Source organism: Symphalangus syndactylus, chromosome 24 (genome assembly GCF_028878055.3).
Source record: "Symphalangus syndactylus isolate Jambi chromosome 24, NHGRI_mSymSyn1-v2.1_pri, whole genome shotgun sequence".
Taxonomy (NCBI): domain Eukaryota; kingdom Metazoa; phylum Chordata; class Mammalia; order Primates; family Hylobatidae; genus Symphalangus; species Symphalangus syndactylus.
This window is the reverse complement of record NC_072446.2, coordinates 26,568,106-26,594,846: the sequence shown is the minus strand read 5'-3', so window position 1 is coordinate 26,594,846 and position 26,741 is coordinate 26,568,106. Positions and strand designations below refer to the sequence as shown.

The window sequence follows — 26,741 nt, the reverse complement described above, 5'->3', positions numbered from 1 at the left end:
TCGGGATCTGTAGGCACAGAGCGCATGCTCCCTGGGGCCCACGGAGGAAGCAGGTCTGAAGGTGCTTGCTGGGGCTCTCGCTGGTTCAGCCATCTCTGAACCAGCCACCTCTCTCATTGCCAGGCCTCTGCAGCAAGGGTCTGCCCTGCTGGTGGATCACCAGACTTAACAGAGGCAGGGCAGGGCAGGGCAGGTCACACTGTGGAGCCAGACAGCCTCCACCTCATAAGACCTGGCCTGGTTCAGGCTGCAGCAGCAAGCAGACAAAGTAAGCTGTTCAGGACTGGACTCCAGTCCCTTTATTGAGACTGACAGGCCAGTGGGTCCACCCAAACAAAAATAAATTTCTCTCCCAAAGCCTGCCTGCAGGCTGGGGCACCCAGCACGTCCTGGCTGGGGCCCATGGCTGCCCCTAACCCCAACAGCACAGGTCTGGCTCCCTAGGAATGAGAGTATGCTGGCTATCCAGTATCTGGAGATCCTAAATGAAGAGGGAGGTGAGTCCTGGTGGCCCCCCTACCCCCAGGAGGGCTGGCCTCGAATCCATGATCTGTGTTGGGCCCTTGGAGCTCAGTCATCGGCCAGGGTGATGACGTCGTACTCGATGCCCTGGTGTTGCAGCTGTTGAATGTGTTCAGGCACTGCCTCCTCTGTGCCAAACAGGCCCTGGGCTTGGGCCATGGCAGCATCAGCCACTGCTGCCAGGGGAGGGGAAAGTATGGTGAGCTGGAGGCTCAGGAGCTGGGTCCAAACCCAGCCCCGTGCTCCTCAGGATCCAGCTCCATACCTGTGACAGCTGAGTGTGCTGCAGCCTCAAGTTGAGCCTGTGTGACAAGCTGCTGGCCTGGGGACACAGGCACATACTGGATCTGGAGGGGAGAAGCTGATAAAATGCTGGCCTGGAGAAACCCTGCCTGTGCCCCAGGTCTCCGTGTCCCCCCAGGGCCCTTACCTGGGACTCCTGAAGGAATGGGGCTCCTTGTTCATACTGGATGTGTGTGATCTGGCCCTCCTGTACCTGCAGAGAGGAAGCCAAGCTGTGATCCTAGGAAGAGGTCATGCAGCCCTTCACCACACCCCACCCTCATCCCAGGTCTGGCCTACCTGGATGTGATGGCCCTCAGGGACCACAACATACTCCTGGGGGAGCAGGTGCTGGACACCATCCTGGGAGATGATATACTGCACCTGTTGGGGGGCGGGCATGATGAGGAGGTAGGTGCTGAGGCCCCACTCACCAGGAACTTAGCTAAGAAGGCAGAGTGAAAAACTAGGGACAGCCATCGGCAACAATGCAGTTGTTGGCAAGCATGGACCCCAGGAGGGGTGGTTTGGAAAGTATCATTCCTCCCCGAGGTGGGTCTTTGGTTGGGAGGGTAGGAGGTCACAGCTGAGGGGATCAACAGTAGCTAGCAGCTCACCTGGTTGTCAGAGGTCACCAGGTGCTGTACGGTCTGGCCATCTGCCGTGGTGATCTCTTGGATGTAGGTGGCTTCCTCCTGCCAGGACCAAGCCAGCTCTAGCCTCATTTCTCTACCCCAACCCCTGCCTGTCACTGGCCAGAGGGCCCCCAGTCCTGACTCTTACCTGATTGGTCACTGTCTGTTCCTGGGCAACGATGATGTGTTCCTGGCCCAGTGCCTGCTGTAGCCGCTCTGGGCCCAGGACCCCGTGACTGGACTGGAGTGCAGCTGGGCAGAGAGGAGAGGATGCTCACCTGGGGTCCAGGAAAACCTGCAATGCCCCAGCCTCTACCGTGCCCAGAGGTGCCTTTTGGGGCGGTGGCCCAAGTCTCTGGATCTAGCCTGATGCCCACCCTGAGGCCCCAGGGGCAGCTCACTGTGCAGGGTGGCCAGTGTTTCGTCATCACTGTTCAGGATGATGGTCTGGGTTGGGGTCTGGGTAGGGGCCCGGGCTGTAGGGGTTCCTGACTTCCTCCCATCAGGACTGTGCAGCCGCTGGATGTGGAACTTGAGGTGCCCGTTACGGTTGAAACTGAGGGGGATGAAAGGTGGCTCAGGTTAGCTCCACCATACATGCCCAGCAGTCCCCACCCACCAGTATCTGGCCTTACCGCTGCCCACAGAGGTGGCATGCAAAAGGCTTCTCCTTGGTGTGAGTCAGCATGTGCCGACGCAGGTCCTTCTTGTTCTTTGAGGCAAAGCTGCACTGGCTACACTGGTGGGGCCGCAGGCTTGAGTGCTGTGCCATGTGCGCCTGCAGAGAGGGCAGAGTTGGGGGCATTGGCTGGGTCAGGACAGATGGCAACAAATCCCCAGGTCCCTGCCAACAGCTGGTCAGGGAACCAGGCAAAGTGGACCTGGGAAAACCAAAATCCTGTGCACTAACAAGAAGCTGGGTAGAAAGGCCAAGCCGGATCCACCTCTGGTGCTGCTGTGTCCTAAGAGTGAAAGGCCATAGATTCTATCATTATTAGGTCAATTGGAAAATCTCACTTTACCCATGTGTAACACAGGTGTTGGATGAGGGGACCTGTGCAGGTCCCATCAGGCCCTGATTTTTTTTTTTTTTGAGACAGAGTTCTGCTCTTGTTGCCTAGAGGCTGGAGTGCAATGGCATGATCTCGGCTCACTGCAACCTCTGTCTCCCGGGTTCAAGCGATTCTCCTACCTCAGCCTCCCAAGTCGCAGGGATTACTGGCACGTACCACCACACCTGGCTAATTTTGTATTTTTAGTTGAGATGGGTTTTCTCCACGTTGGTCAGGCTGGTCTCAAACTCCCGACCTGAGGTGATCCGCCCGCCTCGGCCTCCCAAAGTGCTGGGATTACAGGTGTGAGACACCGCACCCAGCCTGGGCCCTGATTTTCTAGGGCTGAGGCCTGATAGGGCCTTTGCCTCTGCATGTGTAGGGTGGGGCCCTAGGCCCTGCTTCCCTCTCCGACTTCTGGAGAGGATGCAGTGCATGACTGGATCTGAAAACGAAATCCTCAGGCAAACAGGGAGGCCCCAGGTTGGGCTGTGAACCTGCCCCAGAACTGGCCCACTCACCTTCTCCATGGTGGCTCCCCAACCGCCTCGAACCTCTGTGCCCTCAGTATTCTAGACCAGTGGTCCCCAACCTTTTTGGCACCAGGGACTGGTTTCATGGGAGGTAACTTTTTCACGGCGTGTGCAGGGTGATAGTTTTGGGATGAAGTTGTTGCACCTCAGATCATCAGATACTAGTTAGATTCTTATAAGGAGTGTGTGACCTAGATCACTCATGCACAGTTCACAATGGGGCTGTGCTCCTATGAGACTAATGCAGCTGCTGTGACAGGAAGTGGAGCTCAGGCAGTAATGCTTGCCCACCTGCCACTCACCTGCTGTGTGGCCTGGTTCCTAACAAGCCATGGATGGCTACCGGTCTATGGCTCAGGGATTGGGCACCCCTGTTCTAGACGTTCGAGTCTCCCTAGCCGTGCCTCTGTCACACACCTCTGTGCCTTTGCTCCTGGAGGTCCAGCTTGCTAGCTTGGCCATCCCTTCTGTGGCATTTTCCCCAGCACACTCAAGTTCAAATGACATGCTCTCTGCCCTGCACCCTTGGTTCACACTCGGGACACTGTGTCTGGCATTAGTCACATTATGTCTGGTTTGCCTCCCCACCAGACCAACTCCCTGAGAGCTGGGACCTTGCGGAGTCATCTCTGACCCATCTCATCCACTCAGAGGGGAGCAGAGGATCTGGCTTGAAAGGGCACTCATTAAAGGTTTGTTATACAAATGAGTGGTCCAATGAATGACAGCAGAGACACAGGAGCGGCCAGCACCTACCCGGACCTCGGGCCACTGGCGGGCACTGAAGGGGCAGTCAGGGCACTTGAAGGCACCAGGCCCAGCATGGGCCCGCTTGTGACTCTCCATCTCAGCTCGGCCAGGGAAGGCCTCGGCACAGATCTTGCAGGAAAACTTCTTTGAGGCAGCAGTGGCTGCAGATGGTGGTGACGGGGGCACTGCCAGGCCCAGGGCTTTGCTGGTTGCAGGAGGTGGGGAGGCAGAGCTCTGGGAGTCCCCTACACGGTGGGTCTTGGCTGGAGATGGGGGCTCAGGGCCGTCTCTGGGCAGCCCCCCACACTGCAGCAGGGGCCATTTGGCACCAGAGGCCAGAGCATCTGGACTTGGGAAGGAGATGGAGCCATCTGCAGTGAGCTGTGGAGAGACGGGGAGCGTGAGGTGCTGAGAAGGGGAGGGAGGTGGGGGAGTGGTTGGCATCCCCAAGCCTCACCTCAATGTGGTGCAACTGGGTACCATCAGTAGCCATGATGTAGTGGGTGCCAGCTTCTTTTAGAGTGTCACTCACGACCACAGCCTGGGCTGCCTCTCCTGGGGGCTCCTCGCTGTGGGCACGGAGAAGGTTCTAGGAGAAGATGGAGGGCCACAGGAGCCCCCTTCCCCAAGCAACAGGCATCAACTGAGGAGTGACTGTCACCACAGATAAACTCAAGTCAGAAGGGCCCAGGGTTCAACTGTGGCTCTGCCGTTACCAAATGACCCTCTACTATCTCTTATAAATGATTACAACTCAAGCATAGGTCCTTCTCAAAAACTGGTAATCCCTGTCCTCGGTAAACATGGCGAGGTGGGGGGCATGCAGGGAGGCAGAGGGGTCCAACCCAACCAGTAGCAAACAGTGAATCCACCACCAGGAGCTAGTGGAGGAGGCAGGGCTAACAAGGACCTGCTGCCTAAGAGCAGAGAGCAAATGCTGAGACTGGCCGCCCAGGTGCTGGCCAAGGGCATGGGCCCAGGGATCCTGACTCCCAGCCCAGCTGAACAATTTGGCACTTGGATTCAGGGCTTCCTCAGATGGCCTAAGAGTTTGGTGAACATAAACATGCCTGCCCAAGCTCATTCACTGTAGGGAAGCCAACTGCAGATGCCAGGCCTCAATGCTGGTAAAGAGGCCTGAGCTTGCTCGGAATGTCAGAACTGGAGAACACTGGGATCACCCAAGAAGAGCACTTGGGCATGGGAACCAAAGGGACCAGGGTTCAAATCTCACCTACTGCGTGTGTGGTTTCAGGCTGGTCACTTAACCTCCCTGGCCCATTTCCTCATTTGTAAAACAAGGGAAATCTGGGTCTCGTGGGAATGGCTTAGGTCCCATCATGAGTGCCAAGTGCTTGGAATATCTAAGTGGCTAAAAAATGGTAGCTCTTGACCTCCTGAGAAGGGTAGACTCCACCACCAATCACTTCATGTGTATTGGGATTTTTGCCTCCTGCCAACTAGGCTTGGGTGGGGCCCAAATCGGACTGACCCACCACACCTACAAAAAGCTGAAAGGGGCCTTGAAGGCAGCAGGTCTCACCTGTAAGGTGTGCCAGGAGCTGATATCCCCTCCTCCATAGGGGGTGCTGTGATGACACTGTAGCCAGTCCCACCAAATGGGCCAGGTGCCAGGGTGATCTGCGGTAGGTCAGGAGGGCCTAGCTGGCTCTCGGCTGCTGCACTGCCCCCCGGCTCTGCCACGTGGAGGGTGACCACCTGTGGAGTGGCACCTTCAGGGGAGGGCTGCCCACCAGAGGATGCTAACCCTGCTTCCATGTCCTCCGACTTCACCACGGCCACCTGCAAAGGATGGGAGGATGGGAGGCATCTGTGGCAGAGGAGCGGGTATGCAAGACGCCTCTCCCATCTCAGTGTCCCAGATGCACCCACACACTCTAGTCAGACCAGTGCTGCCCACTCATTTGAATAACCCAAGTTCTTTCTAAAATATACTCTTGGCTTTCCAAATCCCACTCAGCAACTGGAAATAGACCAACAGGAATAGGGCAGAGCAGTTGTGCCCCCCCACAAACATTTGGCAATGTCTGGAGACATTTCTTACCACAGCAGGAGGGGGATGGTACTGGCATGTAGTGGGGAGAGGCCAGGGATGCTGCTGAACACCCGATAATGCACAGGACCGCCCCACCACACAATAGTATCTGCCTCAACATGCCAACAGTGCTGCAGTCAAGAAATACTGGGGACAACTGACAAATCACTTAGAAAACAAGCTCCAGCGTACATCTTATTCCACAGTTGGCTTCAAATGGTTTAAAGATTAAAATGTAATAAATAAAACTCTAAATATACTAAAATAAAATGTAGGTAAGTATTTTAGAATTGGGGCGGGGAGATTTTTCTAATCATGACAGAGAAAGATAAAACCTAGAACAAAACCATAAAATGAAGCCAAAGAACAAAGAAATTGGTGTTGGGGGATATTTAACAAGTCATAAAAAGTGGACTTCCCTCATATATGGAGCTCCTGCAAAGCAATAACTAAAAGCTAACAATAGAAAAACAGATACAGGACACAAACAGGTACTTTAGAAAAGGAATAAAATGGTCTCTGAACATACAGAGAGAAGTTCAACCTCATTTACAGTCACACAATTACTTTTTTTTTTTTTTTGAGACTGGGTATTCTCAGGCTGGAGTGCAGTGGTATGATTACAGCTCACTGCAGCCTCAACCTCCTGGGCTCAAGCGATCCACCTCAGCCTCTCAAGTAGCTGGTACTACAGGCATGCACTGCCACACCCGGCTAATTTTTTTTTTTTTTTTTTAAGAGATAGGGTTTCACCATGTTGTCCAGGCTGGTCTCAAATTCCTAGGACTCAAGCAATTCTCCTGACTCAGCCTCCCAAAGTGCTGGGATTACAAGTGTGAGATTGGTAAAGATTTATAACGACTGAGGCCGGGCGTGGTGGCTCACGCCTGTAATTCCAGCACCGTGGAAGGCCGAGGTGGGCAGATCATGAGGTCAGGAAATCGAGACCATCCTGCCTAACACGGTGAAACCCCATCCCTACTAAAAATAAATAAATAAATAAATAAATAAAGAAGCCAGTCGTGGTGGTGGCTGTCTGTAGTCCCAGCTACTTGGGAGGCTGCGGCAGGAGAATGGCATGAACCTGGGAGGTGGAGGTTGCAGTGAGCCGAGATCGCGCCACTGCACTCCAGCCTGGGCAACACAGCGAGACTCTGTCTCAAAAAAAAAAAAAAGATTGATAAAGACTGATAATACTCAAGTGTATTGGCATGAATGCAGGAAAATATACCCTACTGGTGGCCATGTATCCTGGCATATCTTTTTACAAGGCTTTGCACCATACCTTCTGACCCACTAATTCTTCTTGTAGGAGGCTCTTTAATAAAACTACAAAAATGTTGGCTAGGCACGGTGGCTCACGCCTGTAATCCTGGCACTTTGGGAGGCCCAGGCAGGTGGATCACTTGAGGTCAGGAGTTCTAAACTAGCCTGGCCAATATGGTGAAACCCTATCCCTAAATAGGTGAAACTCTGCCACATGAGACTGGCATGGGAACAGGAGACAAATCAATAGAACAGAACTCAAGTCTAGAAACAGACTCCTACATATTTGGGAATCTAGTATATGAGAAGGAGGACACTTTAAACCACAGGGGAAGATACCACATCGGATGACTTCTGGAAAAAAAAAATCGATCCCTTTCTGTATACACCAGAAATAAATTCCAGGTGGAGTAAGATTTAAGTGTAAAAAATAAAACCCTAAGAAAAAAATATAAATGAATGTTTATATAACCTTGGGATACAAGTTGGGAGAAGTCTTTCTAGGGATGATACCAAAGGGAAAACTATAAAAGACTGATAAGTTTTCCTATCTAAAAATGTAAAACTTCTATACACCCCTAACTGCCATGAACTAAACTATTATGATTTCTGGAATTCATCATCTTAAAAACACACTCTCCATCTTCTCATGAGGCTGGGAAACAGGAAGGCCTAATAAACTTCCCTCTGCCTTGGAGACCAGGCCAGATGTGAAGGGGGAGGGCAGGGAGGGGCAAAGGTATTGAACTTCGGGGAGGTACATGAACCAAGACCCCTGGAACTCGAGAGAGTGGTCTGATCTAGAGGAAGCCCTGGGGTCTGCAGGCTGTAGGTGTCCCGGAATGAGGGCGCTCTTGTGGATGGAAAAGCTAGTTCAGACCCCTGTGGGGGTACACACAGGCACATGGTGGCTGCAGAGGTGGGAGGAAGACAAAACAAGAACAGGGCCCCAGATGCCACAGGGGCAGTGTGTACTGCTCCACCTGGCAGAGGTCACCAGTGATTCTGGAGAATGGACAGGATACCCTGCGGCCTCCGTGGCAAAGCCTGTTCCTCTCTGTGTTTGCTCACCGGACTTCTGAGTGGTGTCTCCTCCACTACCTGGGAGCTCCCGAGGGCAAAAGCTCTGATACACTGTTGTCCTTTAGTCCCAGTGTCCAGTGCAGGGCTGGGTACCTGCGATAGCTGGGAAGGGGAGCAGGTTCCTAGGCAGCTCACCTGCAGGGCTGTGCCCCCCAGTTCCCGCTGAGCACTCATGTTCAGCAGAAGATCCAAGGCTGTCTGCGTGGCCATCGCTGTCGACTCCTCAGCTCCTGAGTGGGGTGGGACCTAAGCCTGACAAAGTGCTAGAAAACTGGCACCCAATACCACCCCCTCCCCATCTTCCAGCCCCCACCAGCACGACCTGCCCCTGCCCCACTCAGAGCTCCTACCCTCCATGAGCTCCTATCCTCCCACAGAGCTCACCTTGCTGGTAGATGATGGTGGCACCGCCCAGGGTGTCAGGACAGAGCAGTGAGGGAGCCTCAGATGAATGGAAAGGTGTCGCCTCTGGGGGTATCTATGGGGTGGAGATATGGCCACGCCTGAGAGGGGCCGGCCCAGATTCAAGTGCCATTTGCCAAGCGCCTCTGATCTGCCAGACATTTTACATCTGTTGGCTTGTTTCATCTTCATAACCACTTTTCTTTTTTTTTTTTTTTTGAGATGGAGTCTCTCTGTCATGCAGGCTGGAGTACAATGGCTCAATCTAGGCTCACTACAACCTCTGCCCCTGGGTTCAAGTGATTCTTGTGTCTCAGCCTCCTGAATAGCTGGGATTACAAGTGCCCGCCACCACACCCAGCTAATTTTTATATTTTTAGTAGAGACGGGGTTTCTCCATGTTGGTCGGCTGGTTTCAAACTCCTGACTTCAAGTGATCCACCCACCTCGGTCTCCCAAAGTGCTGGGATTACAGGCATGGGCCACCACGCCCAGCCTATAACCAGTTTTCAAAATATACCAGTTCAGTGCTACAGATGAACCCACTAAGGCTCAGAGAGGTGAAGTGGCTGGCCAAGAATCCCACTCCTAATACATAGTAGGGTGAGGGCTTGAACCCATGACTGTGTGATTCCAGGGCCTGTGATCTACCAGCATGTCATGTGGTCCATCTTTCTGGGGATACTGTGTCAGCTCACATGGCAGAGACTGCTAGCTACCTATCCTGAGTCCATCCTCCTCTTCTTTCTTGCTAACAGAACTCTGATTTTCACCAGGGTGGCAATGTACCCAGCTCCAAGACATTTCTCAGCCTCCCTTGAAGCTAGGTAAAGTGTGGCCACATGACTAAGCAATGATCTTCAGGTGAAGTTCATGAGGAATGACGGATAGATGGTAGGTATCCTTTTTGCCTCTCCCCGATCCCTTCCTCCTGCTTCCTGCCTGGGATGTGGCTGGGAAGGCTGGTGCTCCTGCAGCTATACTGGACCATGAGGCAACTACAAAGATGAAAGTCATATGCCTAAGATGACTGGGCAAAGATACTGAGAGCTTATTCCCTTATGACTGTATAATCACCACACCAGCCCTAGACTGCTGACCTGTGGAATTCTTGTGTAAGAGAGAATAAAAACTATGATCACAGTTAAGTTACTGGTATTTCCATTCTCTATTACCAGCACTAGAAAACCACCCTTACTCTAAGCTTAGAGCTGGCATATGTGTGACTCAGTGAGTCTTTACCACAGTCTCAAGAGGCAGGGATTATTTTGTTGCACCTCAATGTGCAAATGATGCTGGGGTTGGGAGAAGCGGCCTCACTCTGTCATCTTGACCCATGCCCCGACCTTACCTCAGGAGGTCCTGGGGAGCTGGGAGGTGGTCCAGGGGCCGCACTGTGCTGCTGCTTCAGCTCCTCAATCTGCTGCAGAGAGAAGAAGGGGCGACGGCGAGAGGGGGGCTCCTCAGGGTGGCGCCTCCCCCATTCCTCGAAGCTGCTTGCGTGTCGGCACCGTACGTGCAGGCGTAGGTTCTTCTTGTGCCGTGTGCTGAAGTGGCAGTACTCACAGGCGAAGGGCTTGGCCCCTGGAGGCACATGTTGGGGCATGCTTAAGTCTGCCCATCCCTAACCTACCCCCTCCAGGAATCCTTTCTTGACCCTAAGGATCTCTCCAACTGACTCACTTCCAGCGATTCATTCCTGTATGTAGGCAAACACATGCCGCTGTCCATTCTGGTGGCCCAGGACAGAAATGAATCAGGGCCACCCTCTGCACTCAAGAGCCTTCCTGTGCATGCCTATTTGCAAGGTCATGTGACTACAAGCTCCTGTGGGTCATCACAGGACTCTGGCTAAGGGAACCCCTGGCTCCTTTTCTCTAATCGCCCCTAGTGTGCTGACCAGGGAGCTAGGCACCGAAAAAACAATGTTTGCAGTGCAGCTTCTGTGGGCCAAGCCAATGGCATTGCTTCTGCAGCTTCATCTGCCAAGGCAGGGCCTGGAAGAGCCTCCTATCCAGCCCCAGGGCCAGCACACACAGGGCTCAAGGAACAAATGGAACTTACTTTCATCATAGCCATACGGCAGGCACTTCTGATCCCCCCATTTCATAAATATGGAAGGCTCGGAGAGGGCAAGCGACCGGCCCAGAGCCATACAGAGAACAACCGGTCAAGCAGGAACCCAGGCTCAGGTTAGGGTGAATACGCCCATGGGAAATTCTCTTTACACTTGAAGGACTTGGGCTGTTCTGTGGCTGGGGCTACCGAGGGCGAAGGAAGAGGATGGGAGCTAAGCCTCTGATCAGGGGTACAGGGAACTGAGGGCTGGTGAGTGGGGCTGGGGTGTGTCCAGCCTGACCTGTGTGCTTGACAGCCACATGGGACAGCAGGAAGTCCTCTCGGAAGGTGCGGTAGGGACAAAAGCTGCATTTGAAGGGCTTGTCACTGACGTGGGACAACTGGTGGTTCAGCAGTACCTTCTTGTCTTCACAAACAAACTCGCAGAACTCACACTTGAACCTGGGGCGGTTTGAGGGAAGGAAGCTCAGTGATGAGCTGGCGACTGCTCTCGTCCCCAGGGGCCTCCAAGGGGATGTACCTGCGGTTGGCAACAGCCTGGATGTGCGTGAGCAGGTGCATTTTGAAAGTGTAGCGCTTCTTAAAGGACTTTCCACACTGTGAGGGGTGGAGAGCAGTGAGACGGCGATCCCTCCATTACCCAGGGAAGGCCCTCCTCTCAGCCCCAGCCCTGGCTCCCACCCACCTTGTCACACATGTGGGGCTTCTCAGTGCTGTGCGTCTTCATGTGCTGCGTGAGTCTTTTCTGCATGGGGTACACACGGCCACACACAGGGCAGGGGAAAGAGCTCAGCTTTGGAGTCTAGGAAGGCATAAGAAGGGGCCAGATGGAGAAAGAAGTGGAGGAGAGAGGATAAAACCTCCCCTCTTGTCCCCACCCCCCCATAAACAACCCCCGGGCAGGCTCCCTTCCCAGGCCAGCACCCCAGACTCACCGGATCTGGCCTCTTCTTCCTGGGGGGAAAAGGCCGAGGAGTTAGACCAGAGCTTCCCCAAGCCCACTCTAGACCCTCTCACGCTGAACAGACCCAGCCTCAGCTCTGAGCCTACTCCCTGCCAAGGCCCCCTTCTCTTAGAACAGTACTTCCCCAGCTGGAGTTCACTGGGGAAAATGCTAAGGGGCACGCTGTAAATAACATATTCTGCACTCAAATATATTTGTGAAATGGTTCATTCTTTCTATCAATCACAAAATGTTATTTGCATGTTAAAAGCTCTAAGGATCAGCTGAGGCCAGGAGTTTGAGACCAGCCTGGGCAACATAGCAAGACATTGTCTCTACAAAAAAATATTAGTAAACAATAAAAAGTTAGCCGGGTGTGGTGGTTAGCACCTGTAGTCCCAGCTACTCGGAAGGCTGAAGCAGGAAGTTCGCTTAAGCCTGGGAGGTTGAGGCTGCGGTGAGCTGTAATTGTGCCATTCCACTCCAGACTGGGTGACAGAGTGAGACTCTGTCAATCAGTCAATAAAAGCTCTAAGAAATCCTGCAGGAAAGAGGTGTTGAACAGCTCTGCAAGCTGGTGAACCTACACTAATCTTACTTGGCCACAGAACCTTTTTTTTTTTTTTTTTTTTCATTTTAAAAAAAGAAATCTTAACGCATCTTGGGCTGGCTTTTCCACACACACAGCTGGAGCTACTGCCCCAGGGGATCTGTCTCCAACCTCTGCTCACACACCACCTCTCATGAAGCGAACTCCTTCCTGAAGCTCAGGATCGAATTACAATCCTGTGAGCAATCACTAGGCGCCTAACAACTTGTGTTTCTGTGTCTCAGGTGCACTCTCAGCCCTGTGAGAGATGAGTAGGATCTGGAGTCCGGAAGATCTTGGAACATTTACTGAATTCCTTCAGGTACACAATTTCCTTTAATCCCCCCCTCAACAATTGTCCCCATTTGATGAGAAACTAAAGCTCACAAGAGGCAAGAGGCTGAGCTGGGGACCTCAAGGTCCTGGTACTGTCCTGTTCTAAGCCAAATGAACTAGGGTGAACTGCCTTTCTGCTCACGCCTGTAGTGTGCAGCAGATGGGGCTGGCTGAGAGCAGGAGCGCGGTAAGTGGGAACCACTTATCCCAGGCCTCCACTTCCCTGCCCAACCTGGCCTCTCTTGCTCGGGTCCCTCCCACTCCCACACTGACCGGTCCCGGCTGTGCACAGCAGCGTGCCGAATGACATCCTTCCGGTAGACACTGGTGTAGCTGCACTCGTCACACTTGTAGGGCTTGCTGCCCACGTGGTTGAACATGTGCTCCTGGGCGACAGACAAAAGGATGGTGGGTTGGGGCTTGGCCTCCTCTCCCATCCCCGTCCCCACCACACCTGTGGCCACAGCCTTAGCGTTGCTGCAGGAGCAGCTCACAGAACACAGGCGTGTGGACAACACACCACGATGCAAGGGTCAAAGCCTAGGAAGGCCTGGGGACTGTCCCCAGCAAGAGCACCCACTCTGTGACAGGCTCTGTGTTGGCTCACAACTTGACAAAGGAGGAACCTAGAGCTTGGAGCTGAAGCCAGGCAGCATGGCGCCATAGCCTCCACCTCTCCTACTGCGTCGCAGGACATCCTCTCTGCAGAACCCAGAGAACAGCCCACAGCACAGCGTGCACAGAGCACAGGGGCTCGCTCTGACCACCGCGCCTGAAAGTACCCTCTCCCACAGCTGCCAACTTGCACATTGGCCAGGCTCAGCCAGTTTCCTGGGGGTCAGTAAAATGGGACTATGGACACCTACGACCTCATTGGGCTGCAATAAGGATTTAATTATCCAGTTACTGCATAAAAGGCTCAGGGCTGCTGCAGGCCACATGGTAGCTTGGGTTAAGGAGAAAAAGGAACCGTTTTTTTTTTTTTTTTTTGAGACGGAGTTTCGCTCTTGTTGCCCAGGCTGGAGTGCAGTGGTGCGATCTCGGCTCACTGCAACCTCCGCCTTCCAGGTTCAAGCGATTCTCCTGCCTCAGCATCCCGAGTAGTTGGGATTACAGGCATGCACCACCATGCCCAGCTAATTTTGTATTTTTAGTAGAGACGGGGTTTCTCCATGTTGGCCAGGCTGGTCTCAAACTCCTGACCTCAGGTGATCCACCTGCCTCAGCCTCCCAAAGTGCTGGGATTACAGGAGTGAGCCACTGCACCTGGCCTAAAAGGAACCCTTTTCTTAAGACACATGACTGCCATCTGCTGGAAATCTTTCTAACACATGGAATCAGATGAAAACAGTTTTACGGCATCTGTGGTGGTGAAGATATGCTGCCGCCGTGCACTGTGCCGCCTGCAAAATCGCCTGTGGCAGCCCTTCCCAGCCCCTCCCTACATTCCCACAGGCTCTGAGGAGCTGAGCGTTCTTCGATCCACCAGTGAGCCAGACACGTGTCCTGAAGAGCAGCAGGAGAGCGTGACCCAGAATGCTCTGTGACTCCATTCTCCCTCAGTGGCACCAGCTGGCCTCTGCTTGCCTTCTTCACCCTCCCATGAGCCCCAAGCCTCTTTGGCTCGCGCACCTTGAGCGAGGACCAGCGGCGGGAACGATAGCTGCACTGCAGGCACTTGAAGAGCTGGGGATCGCCAGCCTCATGGGAGTTGACGTGGAAGCGCAGGTCCTCGTGGGACAGAAAGCGAGAACCACAGATGCGGCACAGGAAGGGCCTCAAAAGCGGTTTGGGCGACTTGTAATAGTACCTGCAGGATGAGAGTGTGGGGGAAAGGTCTGGTGGGGTTGGTGGTTTAACCACATGCCTGCCCCGCCCTCACCTCTGCTCCACATACTTGCGGTATTTCTTGCCTAGGAAGCGCCTGGAAGGTCGACCTCGGCGCCGGGGCGGAGTGTCATGCTCATCCGGGCAGGAGGGGGCTGCGTTCTCTGCATCTGACTGGCTCACACCAGCTTCCACAGGGGTCCTGCTCACCTTGCCCATGGCCACCAGGTGTCCTGGGCCTGAGGAGCTGGGAGCCTCGGGATCCTGTGGCTCTGGAGGGCTCTGTCCACTCTGGGAACTCACTAGAGGCTCTCCTTCCACACCTGCCATGGACATGCCAGGTCACAAGCACACCAGGACAGACGTAGACAAGTGGGCCAGAGGCCAGCCAAAATATCCTCCCACCCACTCATCACAGACCACTGATGGGTGCATCGAGTCGCATGACACAGACAGCCTGTGGTTAGAGGGCAGCGTGGATACTACCGCCCAATAGCCGACATTCTGTCAGCACAGTAGGATCTGGCCTAGATTAGAGCAATGGCGAGAGCTGGGACCTCCCAGTCAGGAGACCTGGGTTCCAGGCACGGCTCTGTCACTAACATGCTGTGCACCCACAGACAAAGTCATTCCTCTCCCGGAGTCTCATTTGCCCCATTTATCCAAGGGAGGCCAGAATGGCAGCTTTGGTGACTTCACAGAACATTCTAAGGCTTGGGAAGCAATAGCAGTGCTTTAACACCGGCATTCCCTAGGGAGGTCAGGCAGCTGGATAGCTGATGGGAGGGAAGGAGGCAGATGTGACTTCCATGCTTGCAAACCATTTGAAGTTTGGACGATCTAAATCTGTTACCTCTTCAAAAACATCGACAGTATTTAAATATTAAATATGTACTAGAAAAATTAACAATACAGACAATGCAGGTAATGTTCTGTTTCTTGATTGGGTTATACATGTGCTTGCTTACACAGGTGTGTGCACCTTGTGAAAACTCATTGACCTGGGCAGAATATGTGTAACTTTCCATACTATATGCCTCGGTAAAAAGGCCTTTATGAAATAGAGGCTAAAGAATACAATAGGCCAGGTGCAGCGGCTCACACTGTAATCCCAGCCCTTTGGGAGGCTGAGGTGGGCGGATCACCTGAGGTCATGAGTTTGAGACCAGCCTGGCCAACATGGTGAAACCGGTCTCTACTAAAAAATTTGCTGGTGTGGTGGTGGGTGCCTGTAATCCCAGCTACTCAGGAGGCTGAGGCACGAGAATTGCTTGAACCTGGGAGGCGGGGGTTGCAGTGAGCCAAGATCATGACACTGCACTCCAGCCTGGGCAAGAGTGAAACTCCGTCTCAAAATAATAATAATAATAATAATACAACAATTCTCCAACCATAAACAGCTGCCACTGTACTCTTCGTGTGTATTTTACCCTTAAGCAATCCTAAAAGGCATGCTGCTGTAACCTCCATGCATAAATAAAGGGACTGGAGATTTAAGCTCCAAGTCACACAGACTGCAGGCGATAGAGCTGGTGCTCACACCACGGCTGGGTCCTTCTTGTCCCCAGCCAGTAATGCTCTGAACCAGGGCTCCTCTGATAGTCCCAGGCCTCAGACTTATTCCTCTCTTCTCATTTCAGTAATATTTAAAACTTATCTCATGCATTCAGTGATAAAGACCCAAATTTCTCTTTTGCTATGACAAACTGGTGAAAGGCATTTCCATAAAGCTGAGAGAGTTTCCTGAGTCAGGGTTTCTTGAGCTTGAGTCTTTGAGGGCTTTCCCCTTTCCCAGGAGGCCTGCAGGTGACCCAGTTTGAGACAGCTGCCCTGCAGGGCGCACACTCAGTCCCCAGAACTCCACAGAGACAAGCAGGGAGTGAGGCCACTCCTGACCCACCCACACGAGCCCCTCCCAAGACCGAGCCTCACCATCTGGGAGGTCTGAGATCTCCAGGCGGGGCAGCTTCCGGGGCCGGCCAGGTCTCCTTCGAGGCCTTGGGGTACTGGGGGTGGGGCGCTGGAGCCGAAGCTGCCGGCCTCGGGGCTCATCCTCAGCTGGATTATAGTCGCTATCCTCTGTGGGGGACAGTAAAGTTGGTGAACAGTGAGTGGCAGGACCTGCCCTTTCAGCCCTGACCCCTTGCCCAGCTCACTTCCCCATCCCTGCACACTCCTCCTCCAAGCCCACAGCGATGCCTCCTCCAGAAAGCCCTCCTGGTCTCCTCTGGCTGACTTGGTTGGCGTTCCTGCCTTGAGCCCTGAAGTTCTTTCTCTACCCTTCCTGGCACCTACCACTAGCTCATAAAGCATCTTCATGTGAATAGGGAAAAGGCACCCCTTCCTCCAGACACTGTACAGCCAGTTAGAAAAAAGTTTAAATAAACATTGAAGTCCACAAACTCTACGGCTGCCCTATCCAAAACAGCTGCCATCAGCCATATGTAGCTATTGAGCCCTTGAAATATGCCTAGTCCAAACTGAGATATGATTAAGTGTAAAATAATGAATTTCAAAAAATTGGTATTAAAAAACTCACCAATAATTTTTTTTTTTTTTTGTATTTTTAGTAGAGACAGGGTTTCACCATGTTAGCCAGGATGTTCTCGATCTCCTGACCTCGTGATCCGTCCGCCTTGGCCTCCCAAAGTGTTGAGATTACCTGCATGAGCCACTGTGCCCAGAAAAAACTCACCACTAATTGTTATAATGACTGCATACTGAAATATTTTAGGGCCAGGCACGGCAGCTGACACCTGTAATCCCAGTGCTTTGGAAGGCTGAGGTGGGAGGATTGTTTGAGGACAGGAGTTTGAGACCAGCCTGGGCAACTCAGCAAGACGCTGTTTCTTTTTCTTTCTTTCTGTTTTTGTTTTTTTTTTTTTCCCGAGACAGAGTCTTGCTCTGTTACCCAGGCTGGAGTACAGTGGCACACTCTCAACTCACTGCAACCTCTACCTCCCAGGTTCAAGCGATTCTCCTGCCTTGGCTTCCCAAGTAGCTGGGATTACAGGTGCCCACTACCATGCCCAGCTAATTTTTTGTATTTTTAGTAGAGACGGGGTTTCACCATGTTGGCTAGGCTGGTCTCGAACTCCTGACCTCAAGTGATCCGCCTGACTCAGCCTCCCAAAGTGCTGGGACTACAGGTGTGAGCCACCACGCTCGGCATTTCTTTTTTTTTTTGAGACAGGGTCTCACTCTGTCGCCCAGGCTGGAGTGCAGTGGCACAATTACAGTTCACCACAGCCTTGACCTTCTGGGCTCAAGTGATCCTCCCAAGTAGCTGAGACTACAGACACATACCACAACAGGCTAATTTTTGTATTTTTCATAGAGATGGGGTTTCGCCATGTTGTCGAGGCTTGGAGACCCCGTTTCTACAAAAATTAAAAAATTAGCCAGGCATGCTGGCAGGCACCTGTAGCCCTAGCTACTCGGGAGGCTGAGATGGGAAGATGGCTTGAACTCAGGAATTCAAGGTAACAGTGAGCAATGATCATGAAGCTACACTCCAGTCTAAGCAACAGGGCGAGGACCTTCTCTCGCACCTTTACTTGTATTCTATTTCTGTGGGGCAAGTGTGAACAGGGCCCCCTGTGCTCTTTTCCAGTGTGCAGCCTGCACAACTGCACACAAAGGTCCTGGTCCCAGAGCACGACCTCCTATGTCTTATACTGGAGGGACCTGTGGATGTGTCTGTGCCAATTCCTCTTTACTGGCCCTCCAAGTGAAAGCTCAGTGAGTATGTCTAGATGGGCGTAGGGATGGCAGGCCTAGAAACCATGGTGGCCTACCCTCCAGGTCATCAATGGCTCCAGCGTCTACAATGTCGTCATCGTCCTCCTCCTCTGGTCCCTCTTCCTCTTGGGTCTTGGTGGAGGTGCTCCACTTCCGTAGACGTCCTTTTTTACCAGCTGCTGCTGCGGCTGCTGCTACTGGAGGTGGGGGGAGGGTAAGACAAGTTTGCCATGTCTGGCTCCCAGCACCCAACTCCTACCCATGCAGTCCAAGCAGGTAGGCTGCTACTGACGCACCTGGACGGAAGTGGCGCTCCCGCATGTGGCGCAGCAGTGTGGCCTTGGTGCTGCTCCGGTACTGGCACATCTTGCATTTGAACTGCTGCACCACCACCACCTCCATCATGGCCTCCAGGCTCTGCAGGTCCGGTTCTTCGGCACCGGAGGCTGGGGGCAGCTGCACCGGGGAGCTGGGCCCACCCTGTGCCTCCTCCTCAGGTGGCTCCAGGCATGTGGATGTGGATGTGGGGCCATCTGCCAGGGCCTCAATGGCTGCTAGGCTGTGGGCCAAGGTGGAACTGGACATTGGTGATGTCATGGGGGCTCCTAGGGGTGGGTGAGGCAATTGGAGGGCGGTTAAATGGAGGGCAGCACTGGCCATGAGCTGTACCTACCTCTCCCAGGCAGGCCCAGGGAGTGCAGAACCAAATTCCCCACCAGAGGCCACCTCGTCAGTAGGAAAACTGAGACCCAGAGCAGTGGATACCCTGCCAGGGCCACAGAGGGAATCCACGGCAGAGCCTGTCCTCACCTATCCCCCTGCCCACTGCAGGCCTCCCTGATTCTGGCGTCTGGGGTCTTACCATCATCTGGGCCCTGCAGGATCAGGTACCGTGTGGTCTCGGCCCCACCATCCTCGGCACTGGTCACAGTGATGCAGCCTGGGCAGAGATGGGGAAGGGTCACACCTCCTGGGGAGGGGTTCCCAGCAACAGACCCACCCCCATGGGCCCCACTTTGGCCTGTAAGCAGGGCTGGTCCACACTAATTCTGGCTCCCATGTGTGACTGCAAACCAGCTGTGTCGCCCCTGAGCCTCAGTTGACTCCCTTGGCAGGGCTGTCTGGAGGTCTAGTGTGACATGCTGACTCAGCAGCTGGCCTACACTTACACAAGATGCCACAGCTACATCAGCTGCCCAGGCTTTGACCACCAAACCTGCAAAGTCCTCCTTCCTCTCCAAACTTCTCAAAGTAAAGGACCAGCTCCTGTCCCACTTTCTTAGGGTTGGCTTCCCAGACTATCCCAGGATTTTTTGAGGTGCTATAGACTCTATAAATATCATTAACAAAAAGTGGGTACAGCACCATGTGTCACGGCTCATGCCTGTAATCCCAATACTTTGGGAGGATGAGGCAGGAGAACTGCTTGAACCCATGAGTTCAAGAATAGCCTGGCCAACCCCGCAAAAAGGTGGTGTGCACCTGTAATCCCAGCTACCCTGGAGGCTGAGGCAGAGAATCCCTTGAGCCCAAGAATCTGAGGTTACAGTGCACTATGATTGCACCACTACACTCCAGCCTGGGTGACACAGCTCCGGAGTCAGACTGTCTGAGCTCATGGCCCGACACTGCACACTGCTTGCTGGTGACAGTGGGTAAGTTATGTATGTCCTTGGTGCCTCATATTTTTCATCTGGACTGTGAACATAACATCCTCTACCTTTTGGGGTTATTGGGAGGATTAAATGAGCTACTGTATGTAAAGTTTAGAACAGTCCCGGGCACAAGGTAAGCAATAACAGTTTATATTATTTATTGAGAGTCTGTCATATGCCAGGCGCTATGCTGAGAACTTTACCGTGTTGTCTCATTAAATCCTCATTTACCACCATGAGACAGGGGTGACTGTTCCCACTCTGCACATTCCGCATGGGAAAGTAATCTGCCTGAGTTCACGCAGCTAGGGTGGGCACAGCTGGCTGCAGGACACTGCAGGGAAACCCCTGTGGGGCTCCTCTGCCTGACTCACTCTGGATGAGGTCGGGCCCGATGGTGGACTCGATGATCTTGTCGATGGCTGAGCCCAGGTCCGAGGAGGAAGCTGTGCAGTCGGACACCAGCATGTTGGGGTCTGGGAGTGCACTAGAGTGCACAAGTGCTGGAGGACCGCCTGTTACCCCTGCCACTGGCCCATGGGACACAGACGATGAATCAGGGAGGTAGCCATTAGGCAGGGGGTCTGCGCTCGAGCTGCTCTCGGATACCTCCTCCTGAGGGGCATGAAACAGGGAGGGAAGAAGTTTAGCAGCTGGGTATGGGGCAGGGAAGCCTGCCAGCTCCCACTTGCTAGATAGAGCTCTCAGGCCCAAGGACATGGTCAGTGACTGAGGTCACTCATGCCCTCAGCCCCACGGAGGACCAGTGAGAGAGGCCCTCCAGTCACAGAGTCCCCCAGGAAAAAGTCACAGGGTCCCTGGATCTCATCAGGGGATACCCCAAAATAAGGGAAGGGACTCCTAAGCCACAGCCAGGGGGAGCTATTTTCACTGGGCTTTTGCATAAACCATTCCCTCTGCCTGAAACTCTTCCCAGCATCACCCTATGGCTAAATCTTACCCAGCCTTCTCACCACCATTTAGCTGGTACCTCTTCTAGGAAGTCAATGCTGACTTTGAGGCCAGGTCAGGACTTCTTCATCCTCAGTGCTGCAGCTGCCTGTGTCCCCAGCACCACACCACTGTGGGGTTCATTGTGCCTTTTAACAGCCTCCATGCCAGACTGTGCCCTCCACAAGGGCCTGGATCAAACTTGTCTTTACCCCTGCTATATCTCCAGGGCCCAGCACTTGCTGAGCACATGGTAGGCCCCCATCTCTGCTGAACTAATGAAACCCCAGGACCCCAAAGCGATGACCACTGCTGTGTACTTCTATCACGTGATATACTGTATATGATCATTATCTTGCATATAAGAATGGCTAATACTTATTGAGTGCTTGCAATGTGCTGAGCACTGTTTTAATTATTAGCTTTGCATATGTTAATTCATTTCATCCTCACAAAAACTCCATGAGGCAGGTATATTTACCATTCCCACTTTACAGACGAGGAAACAGAGCTAGATATTGGGGAGCTTGCTCAAGATCACACGGCTAGGAAGCGGCACAGCCAGGAGGAGATGGTTTACAAAATGTTTGCAACAGGATGTCTGGTGGGAGCTCACAATCAAGCACCCTTGAAAGCAAGTATTTCTGCTTTACTTTAGCCGGGATACTGAGGCTCAAAGAGGCCTCCCAGTAAACTGGAGGCAGGACCCAGTCTTAACCCAGGACACCTGCCTTTTTTTTTTTTTTTTTTTTTTTTTTTTAAGAGATGAGGTCTCGCTATGTTGCACAAGCTGGGCTCCAACTCCTGGGCTCAAGTGATCCTCCCACCTCAGCCTTCCAAAGTGCTGGGATTACAGGCGATGGGCTACCCACTCCTGGCCTAGACATCTGCCTCTCAAAGTGTGAGGACTGTGGGTGGTATAGTAGCTAAGACCACAGCCTAGATTTGAATCCTGGCTCTGTCTGCACTCTGTACCTTGGCATCCTTTTCTATAAGATGTGGGAAAAAATGGTATGTGTCTTAGAAGGTATGAAGCTTAAATGAGGAAATCCATTTTAGGGGCTTGGTTTGGTGTCTGGTTCACAGTAAACCAGAAACACCAAGTATTAGCTACAAACAAGCCTTGCTGACTGTTTCCTCTTGGCTGTCAGGCACTGCTGCTCGCGGTCCTTGCCTCCACCCACGCCGTCCAGCCCGGTCCATACCTGAGAGCGGCTGCCGCGATCCGAGCTTTGCCCCACACCAGAGTCATCGGCCTCTGCCTGCCCCGGGGCGGCCGCAGCGTCGCTGCTGTCGGCGGACACGGCTTCCGAGGTGCCCACACCCAGGCCGCTCTCAGAGGGCTCCTCGGGCCGGCCAGGCCCAGGGGCCGCGTCGCTGCTGCTCTCCACCTCGTTCTCCTCCATCGGATCGGCGGACTGCCTGACAGCGGCGCGTAGGGTCTGGGGACTTTACTCTGCGAAGAGAGGTGACCGTGGCTGGAACAAGTGGGCCATCTCCCCAGCCCCGGCAACCACGGCCCACCCATCTGCACCCCTGCGCCCATTTTGCAGATGCGAAGACTGAGTCTCCGACAGGGCGGGGCTTCCTGGTGTATTGCGAGGGGAGCTCGGGAAAAACTTGACGGAGAAGCTGTGCTTCCCAGGCTAAGGCCCTTCTCGGGAGGGTGGTCAATGGCTGGTAATCTTGACCCTTTCCCTCGCCCCCACGATTCTCGTGGAGCGTTCCGCTCTGTGAGCCCCTTCCGGGCTCAGTGGTTCAGCCCGTCGGCCCCCGCGTCCCCCCGGGTTGCAGGGTCGGTGGTACAGCCCGCTGGCCCCCTGGGTCAGTGGTTCGCTCCCCCCCGGTTCCCCTGCGGAGGGGGCTGACAGCAACGGTCTCGGGGCCTGGCGACTTGGGGCTGTCCCCGGCGCTGCCTGTGCTCCAGGCCCGACGCCATCTTGTGGTGGCGCCAGGTTTCCGCTCAGGCAAGTGCGAGAGCGACTAAAGGGCCTGGGACCCCGGGGCCCTGTTCGGACAGCCCCGCCGGCCCGGGACCTCGCCTCCGGGTATCCCCGCAGTGTGACCTCACTCCACGGCAAGGTATGGTGGGGCCGCCTGACTCTACCCGAAGCTCACCCGAGGCTTTCGTAGCCACGTTCCTCTCTGACTCCGGCATCGACGAGGTCGCCATCCTCTTTCCTCCGCTGCGGAGGAACCCATCGGCCTATTGTAGGCCGGAACTACTTCCCCCGCTGGCCCCGGGAAAGACACATTTTCAGTGTTCCGGAAGGCGGCTCCGAGGCCTCAAAACCATAATCGGGTCTGAGCAGACTCTGGGATTTTATACGTCGCCCAGTATTTGGCACTGGGCCCTCTATGGGTTTGGGACTACTTTATCTCTTGGCGGAGTGTTACGTAGGTAGTGGTTGTGACGTCATTCTGGGTCCCTTCCCTGGGCCGCAGGGTTGGGCGCGGCGAATGCCAGCCCCGCTCTCTTGGGGCGTGGCTCCCAGTGGGGGGCGTGGCTCCCGGTGCCTTGGCCGCGCCCCTCCTACAACAACCCGGAAGAGCGTGTGGCCGCGGGCGACTTTGGCTTGGTCAAAGAGGGATTTATGTTGTCAGTCATTTTACCTGACTCATTACTTATTACTTAGCGCGCTGCTGGAACCCAATCGAGCTCTGCCCGTTAGATTTGATATGTTTTGTTGGGAAGGGAATGTATAATTATTGTACAGATAGGGAAACTGAGGTCTGGGTATGGGAAGGGCTGGTCCAAAATCACATCCAATAAAGGGACTCAGGAGCCAAGTACGGATGGCAGGGGTCGGGGAAATGGAAGTAAGTTAATGCTTGTCCCTTAGGTTTGTATACATATTTGTTAACATTAATAGAGCTGAGGCCGGGCGCTGTGGCTCACGCCTGTAATTCCAACACTTTGGGACGCCAAGGCGGGAGAATCGCTTGATCCCAGGAGTTCCAAACCAGCCTGGGCAAAAAAGCGAGACCCCATCTCTACAAAAAAAAAAAAAAAATTAGCCAGGCATGGTGGCGCGTACCTATAGTCGCAGTTGCTCGGGAGGCTGAGGTGGGAGGATCGCTTCAATCTGGGAGGTTGAGGCTGCAGCGAGCCGTGATCACACCACTGCACTTCTTCCTGGGCGACAGAGCGAGACCCTGTTTCAAAAAATAAATAAATACAAGTTAACTACCTACCCTTTAAAAGTGGAGAAAGAAAAAAATTTTAATTAAAAGTCAGCTGCCCTTAAGGTATGTCCTTCCTCCGGAATGCCTGAAATGTCACCTTCTGTTTTAAGACTTTTTTTAGCAGTTTGCAGTGGAAGAGGGAATAAGGCGCTCTGGTTTTTGTCCCTAAGTCTCTGTAGTTCCATAGGCTATTTTCCTTAATTGAAAGATACAAATTTTGGGGGAAAAAATCTCAAAAAAACTCCTAAGCAGGCTGGGCGCGGTGGCTCACACCTGTAATCTCAGTACTTTGGGAGGCTGAGTCGGGCAGATCACCTGAGGTTGGGAGTTTGAGACCAGCCTGATCAACATGGAGAAACCCCAACTGTACGAAAAATACAAAATTAGCTGGGCGTGGTGGCGCATGCCGTAATCCCAGCTATTCAGGAGACTGAGCCAGTACAATCGCTTGAACCCGGGAGGCGGAGGTTTCGGTGAGCTGAGATCACGCCATTGCCTTCCAGCCTGGGGAACAGCAGAAACTCTGTCTCAAACAAACAAACAAAAACTCCTAAGGAGAAGACCTATTAAAAAGGAGAAAGGGGCCGGGCTCGGCGGGTCACACCTGTAATGCCAGCACTTTGGGAGGCTGAGGCCGTGGATCACTTGAGGTCAGGAGTTTGAGACCAGCCTGGCCAACATGGTGAAACTCTGTCTCTACTAAAAATACAAAATTTCACTGGGCGTGGTGGCGCGTGCCTGTAGTCCCAGCTACTCGAGAGGCTGCAGGAGAATCGCTTGAACCCCAGAGGCGGAGGTTGCCGAGATTGTGACATTGCGACAAGAGAGAAACTCCGTTTCAAAAAAAAAATAAATAAATAAAAATAAAAAGGACAAAGGTGCTTTGAGCTGTTACTTGTGTGCACTTGTGTATGAGGGGATTTATCTGGTCCTTTTCTTAGGTAAAGTTTTCTTTCCTAGGTTTCCCTTTTGGGTTGAGGGAATGGAACAGGAGGCCTCTGGATAGGTTAGGACCCTCATCCCCTGTCCCTTGCAACCAGTAGGACCAGGCCCCAGAGCAGCTCTGAAGAGCTAGGTCAGCACTGGCATGATGACATGTTGGTTTTACTATGTCCAGGCAGTTTTCCCGTGTGGACCCCATTCCTCAGCCGTACAGAGGCATCTGCCCCCCATGCCAGTAGGGTAGTAGGGTGCATCCTAATCTGACCAAGTCACCTCTTCCAAGGTTGGGGTACTCCGAAGTAGCCCCACAGTACCCTCATTCCCTTCCCCACTGAGACTGAAGCCTCCTAGGAGGTACAGTCTGCAGTGAACTATGAGTGCGCCACTGCACTCTGGCTTGGGTGAGAGAGTGAGACCCTGTCTATTAAAAAGAAAAAAAAAGACTCAATCCTAATCTTAGCCTTTGCCACAGCGTCACAAGATTGCAGAATGTCATGGTACAGATGAAACAGCCTCATCATGAAACCGAAGAGGAGCCCAAGGCCCAGAGGGGGAAAGCTAACAGCCCAAGTTCTTGGCTCCTTGGAAACAACATATCAGAACCCTTCCATCACAACGACAAGCAGGCAAATCCTTGTATTCTGCCTGTGAATCCAGGGTTTGTTCCTCCAGAGAGCGCAGTCTAGTTCTGGTCTCAGCTTTATTTTTTTGTTTTCTCTTTAAAATTTGTTTTATCTTTTAAAAAATTGTTTATAGAGATGGGGACTAGCTATTTTGCCCAGGCTGGTCTCGAACTCCATGGACCCAGCTTAGAGAGACTTATGGAAGCAGTGAAGGGGCTCTGGGTCAGAGGACATTAAAGTGGACCATTGAGAAAAATGTAGAAGAGCCAAGAGGGAAAGAGGAGGGAAGATGCCAAGCAGTGTGTGTGCTTTCTGAGTCATGTTTTTTTTTTTTTTTATTTTGCTTTATTTCCATTTGGTCCAAGGCTTGGAAGAAGGCTCCAGGGTAATTAAAAAGCTGCCTAGTGGCTGGAGGGAGAGGCTTAGGCAGAAGCCCTGATATGTTGGGAGGGGCCCTTAAGGTTCCCAGTCGTGCTTGAGGGTGGGTGAGCCTTTCCAAGAGAACCTCATCCAGGCCAGCCTGGGGGCCGGCCACCCTGGGAAGGTTGGTCAAGTGGTCGCCCATCTTCATGAGTTTCACTTCCTCATCTAAGAAGTGACTCTCCAGGAAGTCACAGAGATGGAGGTCTGCGCGGGCAGAACCCAGGGCTTGAAGATCCAAAAGGGGGCTGGTTCAGATTTTTCTCCAGGGCCATAGCGGCTTCCGTGGCATTCAGGGTTTATTTATTTATTTATTTATTTTTATTTTTGTCACCCAGGCTGGAGTGCAGTGGTGTGATCTCAGCTCACTGCAACATCTGCCTGCCAGGTTCAAGCGATCCACCTCAGCCTCCTGAGTAGCTGGGACTACAGGCGTGCACCACCACACCTGGCTAATTTTTTTTTGTATTTTTAGTAGAGATACGATTGCACCACATTGGCCAGACTGGTCTTGAACTCCTGACCTCAGTTGATCCACCAGCCTTGGCTTCCCAAAGTGCTGGGATTACAGGCATGAGCCACCACGTCCAGCCGTGTCCAGGGTCTTACCCAATTCAATTTGGGCCAGTTTCTGGATGTCCTGGAAGAGAGTGGAGCCGCCATACTGGTTTTGCATCTTTAAGGCACCCTTGCGCTTTTCCTCAGCCAATTCGTGGAAGAAGTGACCCACGCCCTCCAGAGCCACATCGTCGCAGTGTAAGTAGAAGCCCAGAGAGGCAGATGAGGAGGCCTGCAGGTGCAAATTGACCAGGTGGTTCACGGCTGCCTCCACCTCGGTGGAATAATTCTGATGAATCTGGGAGCTCAT

The 26,741-nt window shown here is 53.2% G+C and overlaps 2 protein-coding genes and 1 pseudogene across 7 annotated transcripts in view; 1 reads left to right on the top strand and 2 right to left on the bottom strand.

Annotated features, from left to right (window-relative positions):
- Positions 1-269: 269 nt before the first annotated feature.
- On the bottom strand, positions 270-23,119 carry ZNF335 (zinc finger protein 335). 6 transcript variants are annotated; one of them, XM_055266325.2, is made up of 28 exons: positions 22,821-23,119; positions 21,908-22,158; positions 20,126-20,366; positions 18,959-19,036; positions 18,393-18,701; positions 18,153-18,293; positions 16,288-16,434; positions 14,426-14,678; positions 14,161-14,338; positions 12,802-12,914; positions 11,596-11,614; positions 11,346-11,462; positions 11,181-11,257; positions 10,941-11,101; positions 9,933-10,165; positions 8,564-8,657; positions 8,315-8,409; positions 5,318-5,577; positions 4,232-4,343; positions 3,781-4,155; positions 2,075-2,217; positions 1,841-1,995; positions 1,588-1,691; positions 1,422-1,499; positions 1,105-1,188; positions 953-1,018; positions 788-869; positions 270-698 (listed from the first exon to the last, which is right to left on the bottom strand). In XM_055266325.2, exons 2-28 carry the CDS (start codon positions 22,106-22,108, stop codon positions 571-573), a joined length of 4,044 nt encoding a protein of 1,347 aa, XP_055122300.2. In that variant the 5' UTR covers positions 22,109-22,158; positions 22,821-23,119; the 3' UTR covers positions 270-570. The 6 variants fall into 6 exon arrangements, with proteins under 6 accessions (XP_055122300.2, XP_063490221.1, XP_063490222.1 ...); XM_063634151.1 differs by lacking the exon at positions 22,821-23,119 and adding an exon at positions 20,713-20,833 and having other exon boundaries at positions 21,908-22,048; XM_063634152.1 differs by lacking the exon at positions 22,821-23,119 and adding an exon at positions 20,743-20,833 and having other exon boundaries at positions 21,908-22,048.
- Positions 22,461-26,741, bottom strand: LOC129474412 (putative ferritin heavy polypeptide-like 19; annotated as a pseudogene).
- The window catches only part of MMP9 (matrix metallopeptidase 9), a 43,335-nt gene continuing 39,273 nt past the window's right edge, over positions 22,680-26,741 (top strand). Inside the window, exon 1 of the mRNA XM_055266334.2 lies at positions 22,680-22,784. The gene's annotated coding sequence lies outside the window, so the exon portion shown is untranslated. The remainder of the gene's footprint in view (positions 22,785-26,741) is intronic.